The sequence below is a fragment of the Myotis daubentonii genome, chromosome 9 (genome assembly GCF_963259705.1).
Source record: "Myotis daubentonii chromosome 9, mMyoDau2.1, whole genome shotgun sequence".
Lineage (NCBI taxonomy): Eukaryota > Metazoa > Chordata > Mammalia > Chiroptera > Vespertilionidae > Myotis > Myotis daubentonii.
In genome coordinates, this window is record NC_081848.1 from 45068506 (window position 1) to 45087763 (window position 19258).

A 19258-nucleotide genomic window follows, 5' to 3' on the forward strand; every position below is an offset into this window, starting at 1 on the left:
AATCTTCCAGATGTATCAGAAATATTTATTTTCTCTGCTTAACATTTAGAGAGAAGAACACAGGATAATGACAAACAAATCAATCCTTGAACCTAACAAATGCCAAATCTGTGAAGTCAAGAGCAAACCCCTGATGAGCCTAATAGATGTCATTGTATCATTTGAAGAAGTGGAGGCTGCTACAGAAAGTTTTGAGACCTTGTGAATTTCTTTTCTCTCAATTCAGAGAAATCTCTGATCCCCACGTTCTTTCCTGGGCAGTCACCCACATCAGAGTTTAACTTTCAATTGTATGTTTAGTTAAAAGGCGGCGAATGCCATATTGAATTTGCTTGGTCTTGATGCTGTAAATGATAGGATTCATTAAAGGAGGAAAGAGAAAGTATACATAGCTCATTATAATGTGGACCGCTTGTGGCACATTTTCCCCAAACCTATGAATAAATGACAGACCGATAACAGTGACATAGAAGATGAGGACACAACCGATGTGGGAGATACAGGTATTGAGGGCCTTGGCTCTCTCTTTACCAGAGGCTACGCCCATGACTGTCTTAAGAATTAGGATATAGGAGAAAAGGATGATCAAAGAGTCTAAGAAGATTGTTAAAAAAATCAGAATTACAGGGTACAGTCTATTGAAAGTTATGTCAGCACAGGCCAGTTTCATGATTTCTTGGTGAAGACAGAAAGCATGAGAGAGAACGTGAGAGTGACAATATGGAAATGAAAAAAGACGCACAATGACAGGCACAATGGATATAAAACCCCTCATAAAAGCTCCCATCCCTAACTTTACCACTCGAGTATTGGTGAGAATGGAAGTATATTTCAAGGGACTGCGAATGGCAATAAAATGGTCATAGGCCATGGCAAGCAAGATACCTGATTCTACAATGGAAAGAGAGTGAATACAGTAGGCCTGCAGGAAACAGGCTCCGTGGCTCATCTCCCGATGATTCAGCCATAATACACCCATTACAGTTGGCATCGTGGTCAATGTTACCATCAGATCTGTTCCCGCCAGCATGGCAAGGAAATAGTACATGGGTTCATGGAGAGTGTGGTCATTCTTGATTAGGTAGAGGAGAGTGCCATTGCCAAAATGCACAGAGACATAGACTGCAAAGAAGGGGATGGAGATCCAGTGATGAGCTGTTTCCAGGCCTGGGAAGCCAGTCAGCAGAAAGGGGGCAGCACTAATATTGGGCCACATAATATGTCTACAGGTGAGGAGCAGCTTTCTAGAAATCTTTAATCCAGGAAACCAGATTTTTCAGTAGTAATGTATCATGGCAGTATCAGTCACCGTCTTTGAACTTTGGAATAATTAAAATAACTCTGCAACTATTTCCCTGCAGGAGAGTAGAGACTTGCAGGTATTAGTTGAGATGAGGAATGTTGGTCTTTCCCTAATTAGAACAAAATGTTAGGTTAATGGTTAACATATTCTCAAATTAAAAAAAATTATTATTCTTAAAACATCAGTTCTTACTAGTATGTGTATCTTTAAATTTTTTTCAGCAACAGTGGTAACAATAACAAACAAGATAAATAAATACAAATGAGTAATAATCACACTTAGCTGCTTTCTTGCTCTGATTGCTAACTTTTAATACAACTTCATGATATTGATTTTTTTCACAATCATGAAAAACATATACACATATTATTTTTTTCAAACACTTCCTTGTTTTTGAAATTGAATGTCAGTGTTTTGGGAACACAACAAGCATCACTACCCCTTCCAATTGCTTTGTTGCTCCAACAATTACCCCTTTCTTGAGACTGGCTACCAGAACTATGGTCCACCAACCAGCGACAGCTAATGAGTGTGTGGATGTGTTAGACATGATGCCTTGACCTCCACTTCCAACTTCATGAATCAAAATTTGCATTTTATCACAATTCCCAGGTGATTTGAGTGCACAGTAATATCTGAGAAGCATTGCTCCAAACATATCCTATTTATTCCACCTTTGGAGATAGATGCTTTTTTATTTTTCTACCTGGTTGATTATCTCATTCCTTCTAAGTATTCTCATGCAATTGTTTTTATTGTTCCTTCACCATTCAATGGTTCTTGTTTCCAAAATCATTTCACATAATTATGTGTTCAGATTATTTCTCTATGTTTTCACTTAGCCCTATCTCCTTTTTCTCTAACACTTAACTCTTGAGGAGTTGTTGCTTATGTGATTGGTCATATTATAATGCTCCCACACCTTAAATATATCAGTCATCTCCACTATGTCCATATTCTTGGTTACCACAATCAAAAATTGAAGACATATTACCTTTTATGCTGCAGACTTATTTCATCAAACATTTGGAAGCTTCAAGGCATGTCTCCATACTCAGCAGGAAAATGCTTTCCTCCATCATAAGATGTCCTTAATAGCAGAAGTAGACCAGAATCAGGACAAATCAACTCTTGTGTTACAAAATACTCTGAAGTTACAGCTGCATTGACATGGTACTCACTGAGATAGAAATCACCAACACTGGGAGATTCCTAAAATTAAAGTACATTTAAGTCATGTAGAAATTTAAATTATAATTGTGCAAATATTGTTCTGTCCATGAAAGATTCTTTAGGCTTAAAAAGGTGGACCTTAAAATAAAATATTGAATTGTGAATCCATCTCAAATACCAAATAAATAAGTGGCCAGAGAAGATAGTGTGATACCTGTCCCCTCCACCCTTGTCTGCTCTTTATATACACTCCACCCTTCCTGAGTGGAATAGAGGAATGGCTCCCATAGGCACCAGGGTGATGGGCCAGAGCCAGCATCTCAGGATTTATCCTTGAGCCTCACTGATAATTACCAATGTCCTTTCTAAGAAAGCAGTTCCTTAAGTAAACACAATCTTCTGTTAGGTTCTAATAAAAACTATAATTTTCTAACCAGACAAATTAATAGGAGCACGTAATGTCACATTTAATTTAGGGCATTCACAGTTATCCTACTGCCAATCTAAGGGTCCAGATTAGAAAGTACAAATCCAATACAGTTTATTTAATACACTTATTGGAAAGAAAGAAAAAAATCTGGCGGTGGTGTTGCCCATATCAGCTGGGATCTTCACTCTATGCAAACCTCTGGAAAAACTTTTAGAATTGTTTTCCTTGATTGCATCTAACTTTAGAGGGGAAAGGAGTGAATTCATATTTCTGTCCCTCACATTCGTCAATTCAGGTCTTATTGTTGGAACAGGTACCCATTGCTGAACTATTTGAAGACTCAGTCCAGATGATTTCTTTGTGTAGCCTCCTCAAGAGGTCTCATTAGCAAGCTATGTATGTAGAAATCACCTCTCCAGAGTTACATCTTTATAGCCACTCAAGAGATTCTTTTATTTCTCTACCTTCTCTCTTCTCTCTAAACAAAGTGTTTCCCAAAAGATGTGTGAAGAAAACTGAAAACTCAAAGGCTAGCAGACATAGAAATGTCAGGACTTGGTTATGTGACATCTTCCCTACACCAAGAATCCTAGGCATTGGGATTTAAGAAATCAATGAATGTCCTTTTTGTTGTGTCCTTCAAATGTCAAACATGACTTAGTTTATCCCAGGGATCACTTGTACCATCTTCGTTCCTAGAACTTATAATTCCAATGGCATTTTCGTTTTTTCTGCTTCTTTGGGGGAAAATAAGTTCTGATACAGAAGAACATCAATAAATTCCTTAGTAGCCGTGTGCATGACAGTCAATTTTTTTCTCTTAAAATTATTTAATTTTTACATAATTGATCAGTTTGTGCAAGGTTCACAATGAACAATGTGGTCTCTTTTTTTCCACAGAATATAACACAATAGTGGGTATTAGAAAGAAAATATCGTAAGTTTTCATAGCACTGTTACTACACAGATGGTAGCATGCTAAGGGGAGCACATAAAAAATATTTTTGGGATTGGGGAAAACTTCCCAGGGACATTCATCTTCTCACATTAAAAAAATAAAAAGCCATGGGCTAATTATTGATTGAATATATTGGCATTTCATTTGCCAACATATTTTCTATAATTTTGCTTAATGTGCAAAATTCTTTCTAACCCTTCTTATCTCTTGATGAAATAATAACACATAGCCTTTCTTCATATACTGACAGATGTTGATCATGTTGACTTCTATCCTATCTAATAATAGACAAAAAGGGTAATTGACCATGCCTTCGCTACGCCTCCCATTGGTGAATCAGCACAATATGCAAATTAACCACCAACAAAGATGGTGGCTAATTTGCATACTGAAGGCAGGGCTGGCAGCGCACAATGCTGCCAGGGGGACCCGGGACCTGGACCCCTGACCCGGAGAGGCGGGGCCGGCAGCGGTCGAGGCTGCCCGTGGGACCAGGGACCCAGATCCGTGACCCAGTGAGGCAGGCAGCAGCGCACGCGAGGCTGCCCGCAGGACCCGGAACCCAGATCTGTGACCAGCAAGGCAGGACGGCAGCGCGCACAGGGGCAGAGCAGCCGGGTTTGGGCAGGACAGGATGCCTGGTTTCCACCCAGCCCCAATCACTCCGGGCAGGTGAGCAGCTCGCAGAGAGCCTCTGGACAGGGGATGCAGGCCAGCCTGTACTCCCCACATGGCTGCAGTGGCAGCCTTGAGCGCGACAAGCGAAGCCTGCAGGCTGAGCTGAAGTAGTGCCTGCCGGCTATCAGCACCTAGGAGTGGCTGGGCAAGTCCCACCTCCTGGCCCAGAAGGTGCAGGATTGCAGGGACAGCCACTGTGGCGGGCTAGATTGACGTCCTCCTGGCTGCACCATGGTGTTTTGCAGATCTGCAAAGCCACAGGCCTCCGGTGTGCACATCCTCTCCTCCCCCCTTGCCTGCGAACATCCTCCAGCACACTGTCACCCTCACGCCCCTGCAACAGTCGCAGACCAATGTGTGCACAAGTTCCCCCCGCCTCTCCACCACACTTCCATCAACCCCAGCATGCCTAACACCCCCACAGGATGTGCACATGTCCCCTCCGACATGCTTACTTCCTTTGCAGAGTGTCTGGGTGTTCTGGGTGCTGAGGGTGGGCGCCTGTGAGATGACAGTGAGAGGGCAGAGTGGTGACGCCCTGTTCCTGCAGGAGGCCAGATCACCTCTGTGGGGTTAATGCAGGTGCTGAGGCAGGAGCAGGTGCAGACAGACACACCTGGCAGGCGCAGGCGGCCCTCGCTGAGGTGGTTTCAGTCAGCGTTCAAGATCAAGAACCCAGAGGGGGAGAGGAATTCCGTCCTCTCAGTGAAACAGTGGGATGGTTGGGGCGACTGCAGAGAAGGAATGTGCACTTTGGGTGCCAGCACCTATGAGCGAAGGCTGCCCTAACTGAGCCTCGCTTGCTTGGGGCCTAGCGCACTCCTACCGGGCAGCTGGTGACAGGACATGCTTTTCTGAATTAATGAGAGAAAAGCTGCCCACGAAGGTGGAAAGTGAAGTGGGGAGACATGTGGGGAGTGAGCAAGGTTCCCTGTCTGGGGGTTCCAAATCTGCTGTTGGTTTCTTTCACTGCTGACTAGAGATATACAGGGTGTCTCCCCAAAATGTATACACACTTTGAATACCTACTAATTCCAATGGTTTTAAGCATAAGAAAGAAACAACAATGGAGCTGTTATCTGTTAAAAGTGTGGGCACAAACAGGACATTCCCTGAGGGGTCTCAGATTGGAGAGGGTACAGGCCAGACTGAGGGGCCCCTTTCCCCACCCCTACCCCAGTGCACGAATTTCGTGCTTCAGGCTACTAGTAAGGAATAAAATGCATGGAAGGCCCTACATTAACTTTGTGTTTCAAAACTATAAAATTATAATATTTCTTGAAGGCAGTTTATTACCAACCTCTCATTTCAGAAAAAAAAAGATGTTATTATTAGAATGTTTCCATTATTTGTATCTCTTTTTCGTATGTAGAAGTTATGAATTGCAGAACACAAAACAAAACCTTAAGGTGTTCAGGAAATGGAACTTTATTTTATTATACTAGTAGGTAATTTGCAGTCCTCAGCTCATTAGTTGGAAGACATCAGATATTATCAACTAAAGGTCTTCTCACAATTCTTTGTGGGCTGCTAACCACGTTGGCATCTGCTGAAATCCTTCTTGTTTGGCTTCTGGTTGTTATAACAGCAAGACCTCTCTTGGTCTGAATACCTTACCCTCATCTATTTCTGATCTACTCTAATGCCATGCAATACCGGTGGGGTGTGGGTGGGGGTGTGGGTTCTAAAACCAAAGGCACAGAAGGAAATATCTGAACTGTTTTTTCCACACAGTGCTGGAAACTCTATCAAGTTATCTCGTCCTCCTTTCTTTGTGTAGGCCCTGCAATCATTTCAAGTGTCATTGACCTCAAAACCATTAAGACTAATGATTCTTCCAGCATAGAAAATTAAAGAAAATAGCAAAGCAATCTACCAAGCAGTGCAACAAAACTAAAGCCAATGTCATTAGTGATGTGATGGGGCAAGGAGCTGATAATAAGAGCAATGGCTCCATGTCTTTTAAATGACAGGAATTCCAATGCTTTTAATTCTAAGACACATTGGCATCATATAGTTCATTCTGCCGAGAAACTCATCTTTCAATGGGGAGCATCCCCTAAGTAAGTAAATCAAGCTCAATTTCCATGGAAAGAGAGAAGGCGATTGATACCATTCTGAATCTGCTTGGTCTTAACACTATAGATTATTGGATTCATAAATGGGGGGAAGAGAAAGTAGATATAACTCATGATGATATGAACTACATGTGGCACATATTTCCCAAATCGATGAATGAGGGTCAGCCCAGTCACAGTGACATAAAAAACCAGTACACAGCTAATATGGGAAACACAGGTGTTTAGAGCTTTTGTCTGCTCCTTACCTGAAGCAATGCCCATAACAGTCTTAAGGATTAGGATATAAGAGATAAGGATAAGCATAGAGTCCAAGAAGCCAGTTAATGAGACCAGGGCTATAGGATAGAGTCTATTGAAAGTGATGTCAGCACAGGCCAGTTTGATCACATCTTGGTGCAAGCAGAAGGCATGGAAGAGGACATGGGACCTGCAGTAGGGGAATTCAGAGAGGGTGATGATTATGGGCATAATAAGTATAAATCCTCTCATTAGAACCCCTAGACCTATCTTCACCACCTTAGCATTGGTGAGAATGGAGGTGTATCTCAAAGGGTTGCAGATGGCAATAAAACGATCATAGGCCATAACAAGCAAGACTCCAGACTCCACAATTGAGAGTGAATGGATTAGATAGGCCTGGAAGTAGCAAGCTCCATGGCTAATCTCCCTGTGATCCAGCCACAGAACACCAAGCACAGTGGGCATTGTTGTAAAAGTCACTCCTAGATCTGTGGCTGACAACATAGCCAAAAAGTAGTACATAGGCTCATGAAGAGTGTGGTCTTCTCTGATAAGGAAGAGGAGAGTGCCATTGCCGAGGAGGATGGAGATATAGATGACAAAGAAGGCGATGGAAATCCAAGGATGAAATGTCTCCAGACCTGGGAAGCCAGTCAGTAGGAAAGGGGCAGCACTAGTGTTGGACCACATGTGGACGCCTGCATTGAAGCAAACAAATAAAAATAAAGTCTCTCTAAATTAGTCTTGTCCAGTAGAAATGTAATTTAAGTTACATATGTGATTTTAAATTTTCTAATAGGCATATTAAAAAGATTTCAAAAAGGGAAGACTGACAAATAGTTTCAATAATGTATTTTACTTAATTTGCTATATTCAAAATATTATCATTTCAAATATAAGCAGTATAAAATTCATGGATGAAATATTTTATATTTTATTGTACTAATGCTTCAAAATCCAATATTTAGTTTACACTTCCAGGAAATACTAACTCAAGTTAAGCATAGCCTACAGTATTGGATAGTACACCTTTAGACTATAAAATTAATTTTTTCCTATCATTAAAATAAGAAATCACATTCTTTGTATAGAATTCTGCTAACCTTGTATCCTACCTTTATAAATTTCTCATTCCAGTTCTCTAATTCCAATATTTTCTAACCTTTTATTATCTGGGTCAGAATCCTCAGCTAATGCTTATCCAAATGTCTAACCTGATCTCAACTGAAACCCAAGGTCCTTTGTCCAATCCTAGAAGACAGAAGTCTTCTAGTTTATTCTCATCTCTATTGTAAGCATATTTTACATTATAGGAAAGAATTTGATAGTTTCATTTTGGATTCACCATTCATTCATGTTATGTGTTCATTGATTTAATAAATAGAAATTGATGGTAACTACAAAAAGAACATTAAGGGCACAAACTTCATGATTTTGTGAGGAAAAAAAAAAAAGCTTTCTCTTGCTATCTTTACTTGAATTAACTCACAATTTTTTGTGGCTAAATTGTTATGCAAATCTACAGGACCACCGCATTTAGGGAGCCCCAAAGAAGGGTTCCTGAAGTCTTTTCAGGTATTATCTGAGTTCATGGGATTTTTATGTTACTAAATTTTATAGAGTTTTACAGTTTTCTGCTTTAAGGAAGTATTGTATTTGGCTTCAGAAGATAGAATGTGGAAACTTCCCCCCCCCCGCCCCCCAATTCCTAATGTTTAATTAAAGGCAAAATTAAAGGCAATCATATTTGTCTATATTATTCAGTCATCTGATATTTCTTGCTTCTTTAAATCTCATAGTTTTGTGCTCAATGCAGGGCATATAGTGGTAAAAAAAAAAAAAAAAGCAGATGTTTATACATTTAATAAAGTGGCCATAATCTGTATATCGACAACTACCAAGTACCGGCAAGGATATGAAACAACAAGAATTCTGATCCATTGCTGATGGGAATGCAAAATAATACAATCATTTGGAAATCAGTTTGGCAGCTACATACAAAACGAAACCTACTTTTACGTAAAAGGTAATCATTGCACTTCTTGGTATTTACCCAAAGGAGTTAAATTTTATGTCTACACATATTCTAAGAGGGAAGGTTGGACTGGCTGGGTGGGAAGAAATCAACCAAAGAAATCGACCATATATGCATAACTCATGGACACAGATAATAGGGTGGTGAAGGCCTGAGATGGGGGTTGGGGTGGGCTGGAAGGGGTTAATGGAGGAAAAAGGGGACATATATATTACTTTCAACAACAGATATTTTTTTTAAAAAAGCAACAACAACAAAACAAACAAACAAACAAAAACTTGGAAGCAAACAAGATGTCCTTCATTAGATCAGTGGATAAATTAACTGTGGTACATCCAAACAATGGAATATTATTCAGCACTGAAAGGAAATAAATCAATGGTTCTCAACCTGTGGGTCGCGACCCCTTTGGGGGCCGAACGACCCTTTCACAGGGGTCGCCTCAGACCATCAGAAAACACATATATAATTACATATTGTTTTTGTGATTAATCACTATGCTTTAATTATATTCAATTTGTAACAATGAAATTGGGGGTCACCACAACATGAGGAATTGTATTAAAGGGTCGCGGCGTTAGGAAGGTTGAGAACCACTGAAATAAATTATCACACCATAAAAAAGCATGAAGTAAACTTTTGTGCATCTTACTAAGTAAAAAAAAGCCAATGTGAAAACACTCCATATTGTATGATTTTATGACATTCTAGAAAAGGCAGGCACCTGAGACTTCTAGTGCCACAAGAAACTGAATTCTCCCAACAGTATGAATGAATTAGGAAATGGAATCTTCTCTAGACCCTTCAAGTAAGTGTCTGACACACTTGGATTTTGTCCTTAAGTTTCCATAACGAGAGAACCCAGTCAAGCCTGCTAAACTTCTGACCTACAGAACTGTGCTATTATAAATGAGTGTTGATTTAAACAGCACAGTTCGGGGCAATTTATTCCAAGCAATAGAAAACTTAGGCAGTAGGGATTTCTGTTATTCGTATCTTATCTATTAGTAAAAAGCAATATTTAGTTTAAGTTAATTATTATGTCAATTAGTTATTGACACATGGAAATGCCCTATACAATATTCACATTTGTTTTTCATTTATATGCATAGTTCATCTAATTTGGGGTGACCCTGGAAGATGCCTGATGATTTCTGTCTGTTTGGATCACACACCTAAGTTTTAGCTGGATGTCATCTCCATCCTGTCATTTGCCTGCTTCTTCCTTTTTATATCCCTTACACTCTTTTTGGTTTTATTACAATCTTATCCTTCACTTTGCCCCTCTTCCTCTAACTAAGTTCCAAATGTCTTTCCTGTATCACCAAGGCTTCAGCACAAAACTTAACACAAAATGTTTTGTCTTTTACATTTCTACTATCAGTCCCTCGGACTTAGTATCTCTAATTAAATCATTCTAATTAAAACATGGATGTACTTGCCTGGCCAGTGTGACTCAGTTGGTTGTGTGTTGTCTTGAGCACTGAAAGGTGGCCAGTTCAATTCTAGGATAGGACACAGGGCACATACCTGGGTTTTGGGTTCAATCCCTAGTCGGGCATTGATGTTTCTTTCTCACTTTCTCTCACAAATGTTTCTCTCTCTCTCTCCCTCTCTCTCTCTCTCTCTCTAAAAAAATCAATAAAAACATATTTAAAACATGGGTGCACTTTCAATCCAATACTAGCATTGTTTAATATTACTAACTGCTATATTAAACATCGATTCTCCTGGAAGAAATGGCCTGCTGACTTTGGCCTGCTGATCATGAAATGATTTCTAAAATTTTAATTATATTATTATTAACATGATGCACTGCCTAGCTGGTATGCTGATGGTTAAAATGATTTATGTAATGGCACTGACTTTCAAATAATACTGATACCATAATTGGCTAATGTGTAAGTTGTCTAATCCATACACTGTCTTTTCACAAATGTCCAAGTAAGAGATACCAATAACTCACCAACTACTTATATATGTGATACCATCAGGCCCTCCAGACTTTAATTTTCCCCCATTTGTGGGCATGATTGATTGATCAGTTCTGACTTGGTCTCAACCACTAGAGTTCTTATGCAATATTTATTTCTAATCCTTAATGGAACAGCATCTCTTAAAGATAGGAATTGTTTTGTTCTATAACTAAGAATTAGTCAAATCACTGAAGGCAAAAGGCACAAAGAAGAGGAAAGAGATAGCAGAAATGTCACAGAGAAAGATATGAGAGAAAGAATACTGAACACAGAGAACAGAACCTAGAGGAAGAGAAGACGCAGCATAGTCCTACATGTGTCATGATGATTCCGCTCTGCACATTCACTCTCAATATCAGTCTCTCTTCCCCTTCTTGCCTCTTCCAAAAAAAAAATTGTCTTCTGTAGGAAAAATATTCTTGATAGCTCTAGGCTAATAATCCATTTCACTGGACAGGTCAATAGAGACAAATAATAGCTTTCCTCGGTTTTCTATTTACCTTCTTGCAACACCTACATGAAGGAAGGGTAGTCCAAGAAGAGCAGTTATCTTTATTTCCCTTTCTGTTATCTCCATTCTGTTCTTCCATGACAATCAGAGCCTTACCTTGGGCACCAGGAATTAATGGGAGAAGGAATTGCTGGATCTTGAAGTAGAACGTGGTACGCATGTTACTTTGAAGACTGCTAACATTAATTGGTGAAGTTATCTGTACAGAAAAATGGTCCCTCAGGGTCCCTGCAGCTGTAGATAATTAGGCTTCTAGGATATCTTTTCCTGGCCTCTTTGGGAGAAAGAGTTGGGCCCCCAGAGCTGTGTCCTGCATTCTCACATTTTCATTGCAGACAGTAAACAAAATTGTAGCTTCATCTAAGAGATGAAAGTCTTGCTGTCAGATCATCGTGGTCCCTTCATATCCTCACCTCAAAAAGAGAAGATACCATCAAAACTACATTTGACTTTGTTATTTCTAAATTCTGGAGCAAGTAAACTCACTAAATTAAGATGAAGCTTGATCATTTCTTAACACTTTTCCTTGGTTTAAAATGAGATTACTCATTATAGTACTGGACATATGCATTCCTGAAGTTATATTTTCTCATATATGAGTGAAATTGCTAATAATTTCAAACAGTGAGCTTTTTATTTATCTCTTAGTCTTACCCAAGGTCATACATAGTTCTTGTTGCTAGATCGATGTAAGTCAAGTAAAAAATCTTTCACTTTAAGTATCTTGTAGTAAGATGATGCCATGGACATTGATGAAGGTGTTCTTACCATCCTTGAGTTTCTGTAATACTTTGTAATTGAGTAGGAAGGGTATATTCATATTCTGGCAGAGATACGGATCTGAGGAACTCTATTGCTTGAGCTTTGTCTTCTAAATTTATCCTGGATCCTAGCCCAACTGTGAGACTTTAAAAGGAAGGTGTATGCAATGTATTCAACCATGGTGGTCACATTTTGGCGTTCGACATTTCAGATTCAGTTAAATTCCTCCTGAACTCTCCTGTGCTCAAAAGCCTTTGTGAAACTTGGTTGGATTTGGAAAGTCATGATTAAGAGACAGTCTCCGAAAATGTCTGAAATGTCCCTATGCCTGAAAACTATTTGTATCCAGTACAGATTTAGGGGTGACGATACAGGATAGCCATAATTTGAACTCAAAATGAGATGAAAGTAGTGAGCACCTGAGATAATCCACATAATGTCCAAGGTTATCTTTCACATATCGAAGATAGATTTACCCTCTCACCTATATAACTTTCTTACTCCTATGTACACCATTCCTGGAAATACACTTTCTCTAGAACAGCGGTTCTCAACCTGTGGGTCGCGACCCCTTTGGGGGTCGAACGACCCTTTCGCAGGGGTCGCCTAAGACCATAAGAAAACACATATATAATTACATACTGTTTTTGTGATTAATCACTATGCTTTAATTATGTTCAATTTGTAACAATGAAATTGGGGGTCATCACAACATGAGGAACTGTATTAAAGGGTCGCGGCATTAGGAAGGTTGAGAACCACTGCTCTAGAACAAATGGAAAGTCATTTGAGGCAAGATGCTCCAAGGTTAGGATAACTTTCTAGTGAGGCAGAGGACAAATCTCTGGAGAACAGGAACAGCTCAAAACTGCTAGGTTAAGGGGCCTGGGAGGAAGTGAGCAAAGCACCAATAGCGTCTATCTTTTTGTTAAGCAGCTATTCATGAACAGCTCTGTCATGCATGTTCCCAAAACCATTTTCATTTCCTACATATTCCCTGCTGTACTGCCTGTAAAATACAGAATCACTGCAACATAACCTCTCAGATTTGGAAGGACTTCTCATCTCATGAAATGAAAGCCTTTGATGTAGTGTTTCCTGATCAGAGTCATCAGTTAATGCCCATCTCTTTTTGGGCCACAGAGCTCAATTTTAATCAGACAATAGGTCTTAAATATCCAGGTAGTCACATTATTTAAAATATCTTACCTTTTAGAGTTTAAATATTTTCCCCAGGACTTACCATTCCTTAGCTCTGGATCTGGCTGTGGGGCCACACAGCTTAGGTCCCATTCCTGTTTCATATCACTTATGACATAGATGAAGGTTACAAAAAGGCATCTAAATACCTTCACTAATGACTCAGGGAAGTCTTTACCTTAGAGAGTTTGCAATTTGTGGAGCAAGCCTGTGTTGACATTTAACAGCCTCCTTTTTTTTTTTTTTATGGAGTTTGATTTTATTATGTTAGCCTTCAGCATTTCACATTAGTCTGTGCAGATGCAATCATTTAATTTATTCCCCTGGATGGATTCTTCACTATTCACTGCCACTACTACCTGTCAGCTTGGTGACACACAGGAGTGTCTAAGGCAGAGGTGGGCAAACTTTTTGACTCGAGGGCCACAGTGGGATCTTAAACTGGACCGGAGGGCTGGAACAAAACATGGATGGAGTGTTTGTGTGAACTAATATAAATTCAAAGTAAACATCATTACATAAAAGGGTATGGTCTTTTGTTTTTTTTTTTTAGTTTTATTCATTTCAAATGGGCCGGATCCAGCCCACGGGCCGTAGTTTGCCCACGGCTGGTCTAAGGACATAAACTCCTAAATATCCTATAAAAATGAATTCTGTTTATGAGCTTATTCATAATAATGATCCTGTCTGAGGATTTAGGCTACAAAATGAAAATTGATTTATGTTCTATAATTGCATAGAGAGATCCCTGGCCCTTTAAATGTTCCTAATCTAATACTCATAATGTTTAATAAGTATCATTAAAGATATCACCTTTAATTTACTCTATAAAAGTTTGTACTCCTAAGAAGGAACCCAAAAATTATTTATTAATTAGCTGAATAAAACTCATCTGCCCTTCACCTAGCATGATTTCATTTTGTATTTGAAGGAGAAATAACCTGCTAATTTGTAGGTGATATATGGATTTTCAGTGTATATCTAATATTTCTCACTCTCTGATCTTTTTATAAATTTTTTTTTTTAATTCACAGAAATGCACACTCAGGATTTTATTTCCTAACTCAAACTTAATATCCTTATGGAAATTATATTTTTAAATCCATGCTATATAATTATAATACTCTTTGAAGAGAGAGGCTGATACTGAAAAACATTTTCCTAGTATAAATTCTTATATACAATAGATCTCCTGTACTAAATGCTCTTTATTTACTTCAATAGGCCACGAGTGAATTTATTACTCACTTCTCCATACAAGTGTTTGTTTGGGCTTTTGTTTTTGTCTTCAATGATTATAAGCTAAACTAGAGGCCTGGTGTACAAAATCTGTGCACTGGCAGCGGGGAGGAAATGCCCCTCAGTCCAGCCTGCACCCTCACCAATCTGAGACTTCTCAGGGGATGTCTGACTACTGGTTTAGGCCTGATCCCACCAGCAGTTGGACATTCCTCTAATAATCTGGGACTGCTGGCTCCCAACTGCTCGCCTGCCTGCCTGCCTGATTGCCCCTAACTGCTTCTGCCTGCCAGCCTGATCACCCCCTAACTACTCCCCTACCAGCCTGATCGATGCCTAACTGCTCCCCTGCCATCCCGATTGCCCCCAACTGCCCTCCCATGCTGGCCCGGTCCCCCCAACTGCCCTCCCCTACTGGCCTGGTCACCCCTAACTACCCTCCCCTGTCAGCCTGGTCACCGCTAACTGCCCTCCCTGCTGGCCTGGGTGCCCACAACTGCCCTCCCCTGCCGGCCATCTTGTAGCTGTGAGTGTTACCATCTTTGATGGCAGGACAGCCAATTAGCATATTCCCTCCTTATTGGCTGTGGGTACCACCATCTTTGAGGGTGGGGCAGTCAATTAGCATATTCCCTCCTTATTGGCTGTGGGCACCCTATCTTTGTGATGGTGTGAAGGTCAATTAGCATATTCCCTCTTTATTAGATAAGATTACAGACTTCACAGATTGCTCTACATGAAGGAGATTCATTGATGTGTTGGTATGTTGGTCTAGTACAGTGGTTGGCAAACCGCAGCTTGCAAGCCACATGCGTCTCTTAGGCCCCTTGAGTGTGGCTCTTCCACAAAATACCACGTGCGGGCGTGCACGTACAGTGCAATTGAAACTTTGTGGCCCGTGCACAGAAGTTGGTTTTCGGCCTGGGCGAGTCTATTTTGAAGAAGTGGCATTAGAAGAAGTGGGGGGTGTCGGTCAGTCGAGCGACGGGAGACTTGGTGCAGGCGGGCCGCAGGATATGCAGCACAGGGGAGGTACATTGTTTTGAGGTACATTTGCTGAGGTCAACCCCTCCCAACTCTCCCATCCACACTCATCTATCTGAAACAAGTATACAAGACGAGTGTGGATGGGAGAGTTGGAAGAGGTCGACCTCAGCAAATGTACCTCAATCAGATTGAGGATGTTTTTAGCAAAGGCCAGCTTAGGAGCACCCTACTTAAGTTAATAACAATGTACCTACCTATATAGTTTAAGTTTAAAAAATTTGGCTCTCAAAAGAAATTTCAATCGTTGTACTGTTGATATTTGGCTCTGTTGACTAATGAGTTTGCTGACCACTGGTCTAGTGAACCACTCTGAAATCTACCCTGCTTACATATACAAAACCTATTTGTAGTTTTGCTTGGGAGACACTTTTGCAAAATGATTGCTAACAATACCTAGCATTTTACCACAGTAAGACTTATAGATAATTGAAAACAAGACAAAATTTACCATCATACTCACACTCATATTTGATATGTGGTATTCAGACAGTGTTACTTGGATGTCATAGAGGATAAATGGATTAAAATGAGTAAAATAATAGTTATTGTCTTGTTATAACCTTAGCCTTTTCACAATAACATTTATTGATGAAATGGGAAAAGAAATGTGAGTTGTAGGTTTCTTATGTTGCAATCCCTATAAGCAAAGCCTGAGACAGGAATTTAGATGCATGCAATTCATTAATGAATGCCCTCAGGAGACAGGACATGATGAAAAGTAGAGGATACAGGGAAGGAGATAAGTAAGGACATACAAACTCCAATCTGGAGTTGAACTTCAGAAGGCAAGATGGTCAGTATATGTCCACAGCCTTCTTCCTTGGCACCAGGGGCCATAATCTTGGTGAGGCAATTCTAATTGGGTTGAGAGTAAATAACTTGAAGAAAGCTGTAATGTGGACAATGAGAAGCCATCAATCACAGGAGCAAGGGGTAGGTGTACAGTTTTGCCAAGTGATCTGGACAAAGGACCAATGATGTCAATAATATCTTCTATCTAATTCCATTTTCTGGCTCACTTGGTTCTCTTCCTGCTCTGATTTAGATGTAATGAAGACATAAACTACACTTTTTGAGGATATTTTAACTTGGGTCACAGGTCCCTTCCTAAGCCTTCATAAAATTTTGATCAAATAAAAATAATATTTTAGCCCTGACTAGTTTGGCTCAGTGGATAAAGTGTCGGCCTGAGGACTGAGGGCTCCCAGGTTTGATTCTGGTCGAGGGCATATACCTTGGTTGCGGGCACATCCCCAGTGTGGGGTGTGCAGGAGGCAGCTGATCAATGTTTCTCTGTCATTGATGTTTCTAATTCTATCCCTCTCCCTTCCTCTCTGTAAACAAATCAATGAAATATATTTCAATAATAATAATAATATTTTATTTCTTGGGACATTCACACTTTATAAAATAAAGTCAGAATACATCTAGAAAATGACTATTTTTCCCAAAAGATTTGAAAACCTATTCCCTCAGTCCCTTAGGCCTTATTCATAGCAAAAGGAGAAATAAGGGAATTACCTCTTCTACTCAAACAGACTAGTCAGTCTCCGGTAAGTGTTCTGGAGATGGTACCAACATCAGAGCTAAAGATTGGCATAGTAGGATAGTAATGAGGACAAAGATAGAAAGTACAAGGACTAGGTCTATTTCTTCTCATTTATTCATGGTTTCTTTTATCATTTGATGGAGGGGGAAGGAACCAATCAGGTAGTTGATATGACAATTATAACACTATTTAAGAAAGAATTCATACTTTTTTCTCAGGGAAATTCTGGGCTTCAGTGACCAAGCATAAAGGTCCCCATAGTTGGTATGGATATCTGTGGGGGAATCTGTGGGAGTTTGAGATTGAATTGGGTATTAACATGCAAAACTTTACTCTATTTTACCCAAACCAACTCATAATTTTATAACTCTGTTCCTATTGGCCACCATTCTAACTCCAAAGAAATACATGATAGTTACATTATAGACACAACTATAAACACCTAAATTAGTATTATTAAAAGAATTGAGTGTCAAACAGAGATATTTAGTATACAGTTGTTGTTGTTTTTTTATTGTACAAACTACATTAGGTCTAAGACCTGAGCTTAAAGAGCTATCTTAGAATAATTTGTAGCTCTACTTTTATAATTATTTTACCAAGAAATATGATCATGGATGGTTGATATGAAACTTCTTTGTTCCCATGTCACAAATCAGAGTTCTCAAATGAAGGGCTGTGATGGCCAGAGATCAGGGCCTAACTTTATGGGTAGTAAAAAGGTGAAGAATACCACTCTGGATCTGCTTGGTCTTGACACTGTAGATTATAGGATTCATTAGTGGAGGAAACAGAAAATAGACATAGCTCATAATGAGGTGGACAATATGTGGAACCTCCTTCCCAAACCGATGAATTAGAGACAATCCAATCACTGTGATGTAGAAAACCAGGACACAGCAGATATGGGAGACACAGGTGTTGAGGGCCTTGGCCCGCTCATCTCTGGAGGCAATGCTCAGGACACTCTTGAGTATCAACACATAGGAGATGAGGATAATCAGAGAATCCAGTACAAATATAAGGACTACAAGCACAACTGGGTACAGCCGATTGAAGGTGGTATCAGCACAGGCCAGTTTAATGACATCCTGATGAAGGCAGAATGCATGGGAAAGGACATGGGAATGGCAATATGGGAAAAAGTAGAGGGGTGAAATTGGAGGAACAACAGATACAAAGCCCCTCATCAGTACTACCAGCCCAATTTTCACTACTTGAGTATTAGTGAGTATAGAGTTATATCTAAGGGGGTTGCATATGGCAATAAAACAATCATAGGCCATAGCCAGCAAAACACCAGACTCTACATAAGAAAGTGAATGTATAAAGTAGGTTTGAGAAAAACAGGCTACATGTCCAATCTCCCTATGGTCCAACCAAAGGACACCCAGCACCGTGGGCATTGTGGTTAAGGTCAGCCCCAGGTCTGTGGCTGCTAGCATAGCCAGGAAATAGTACATAGGCTCATGAAGATTGTGATCTTCCTTAGTGAGAAGGAGGAGGGTGCCATTGCCAAAAAGGACAGAGATGTAGACAAAAAAGAAGGGTATAGAAATCCAGTGGTGAGCTGCCTCCAAACCTGGAAAACCAGTCAACAGGAAGGAACTGAAGCTGCTGTTGGGCCACATGTTGGGTTTATCCAGAAGAAATGTTCTTTTTTTTCCTCAGTTATTCAGCTACCACAGAAATGTAGCTCTATGTTCAAAGTAGCACTCCAGATATGTCGTCCCAGAATTCTTACTTAAAGATAATAATAACATCAGTATAATCCATTGTTTCTCAAAACATATTCTTAGGACAATCTTGTGTTCTTAACTCATATTCCAGGGACCATAATATTCTTGGAGTTTTATAGGATTATCTGCATTTTAACAAGCTTCCCAGGAAAGTTTGATGTTACAACTTATAAACCATTCCCATCAACTATGCAGACTTCACAGAAGAATCTATACATGAGGGATTTCCAGGAACCGAACCCTTACCTTACTCCATTCTACTACCCAAAGCTATGATTGACTTCACAGTAGTGATTCCTAACCTACATTATCCTGCATATGCATGATTCCTTTGTAT

The 19258-nt window shown here is 39.9% G+C and overlaps 3 protein-coding genes across 3 annotated transcripts; all 3 read right to left on the minus strand.

Annotated features, from left to right (window-relative positions):
- Window positions 1–277: 277 nt before the first annotated feature.
- On the minus strand, window positions 278–1216 carry LOC132242143 (olfactory receptor 51B2-like). Its single transcript, XM_059711060.1, has one exon. It carries the CDS (start codon window positions 1214–1216, stop codon window positions 278–280), a length of 939 nt encoding a protein of 312 aa, XP_059567043.1.
- A 5404-nt stretch (window positions 1217–6620) lies between these two features.
- On the minus strand, window positions 6621–7553 carry LOC132242144 (olfactory receptor 51B2-like). Its single transcript, XM_059711061.1, has one exon. The coding sequence runs from the start codon at window positions 7551–7553 to the stop codon at window positions 6621–6623; it is 933 nt and encodes a 310-aa protein (XP_059567044.1).
- A 10321-nt stretch (window positions 7554–17874) lies between these two features.
- On the minus strand, window positions 17875–18813 carry LOC132241870 (olfactory receptor 51B5). Its single transcript, XM_059710830.1, has one exon. The coding sequence runs from the start codon at window positions 18811–18813 to the stop codon at window positions 17875–17877; it is 939 nt and encodes a 312-aa protein (XP_059566813.1).
- Between the last annotated feature and the right edge of the window lie 445 nt (window positions 18814–19258).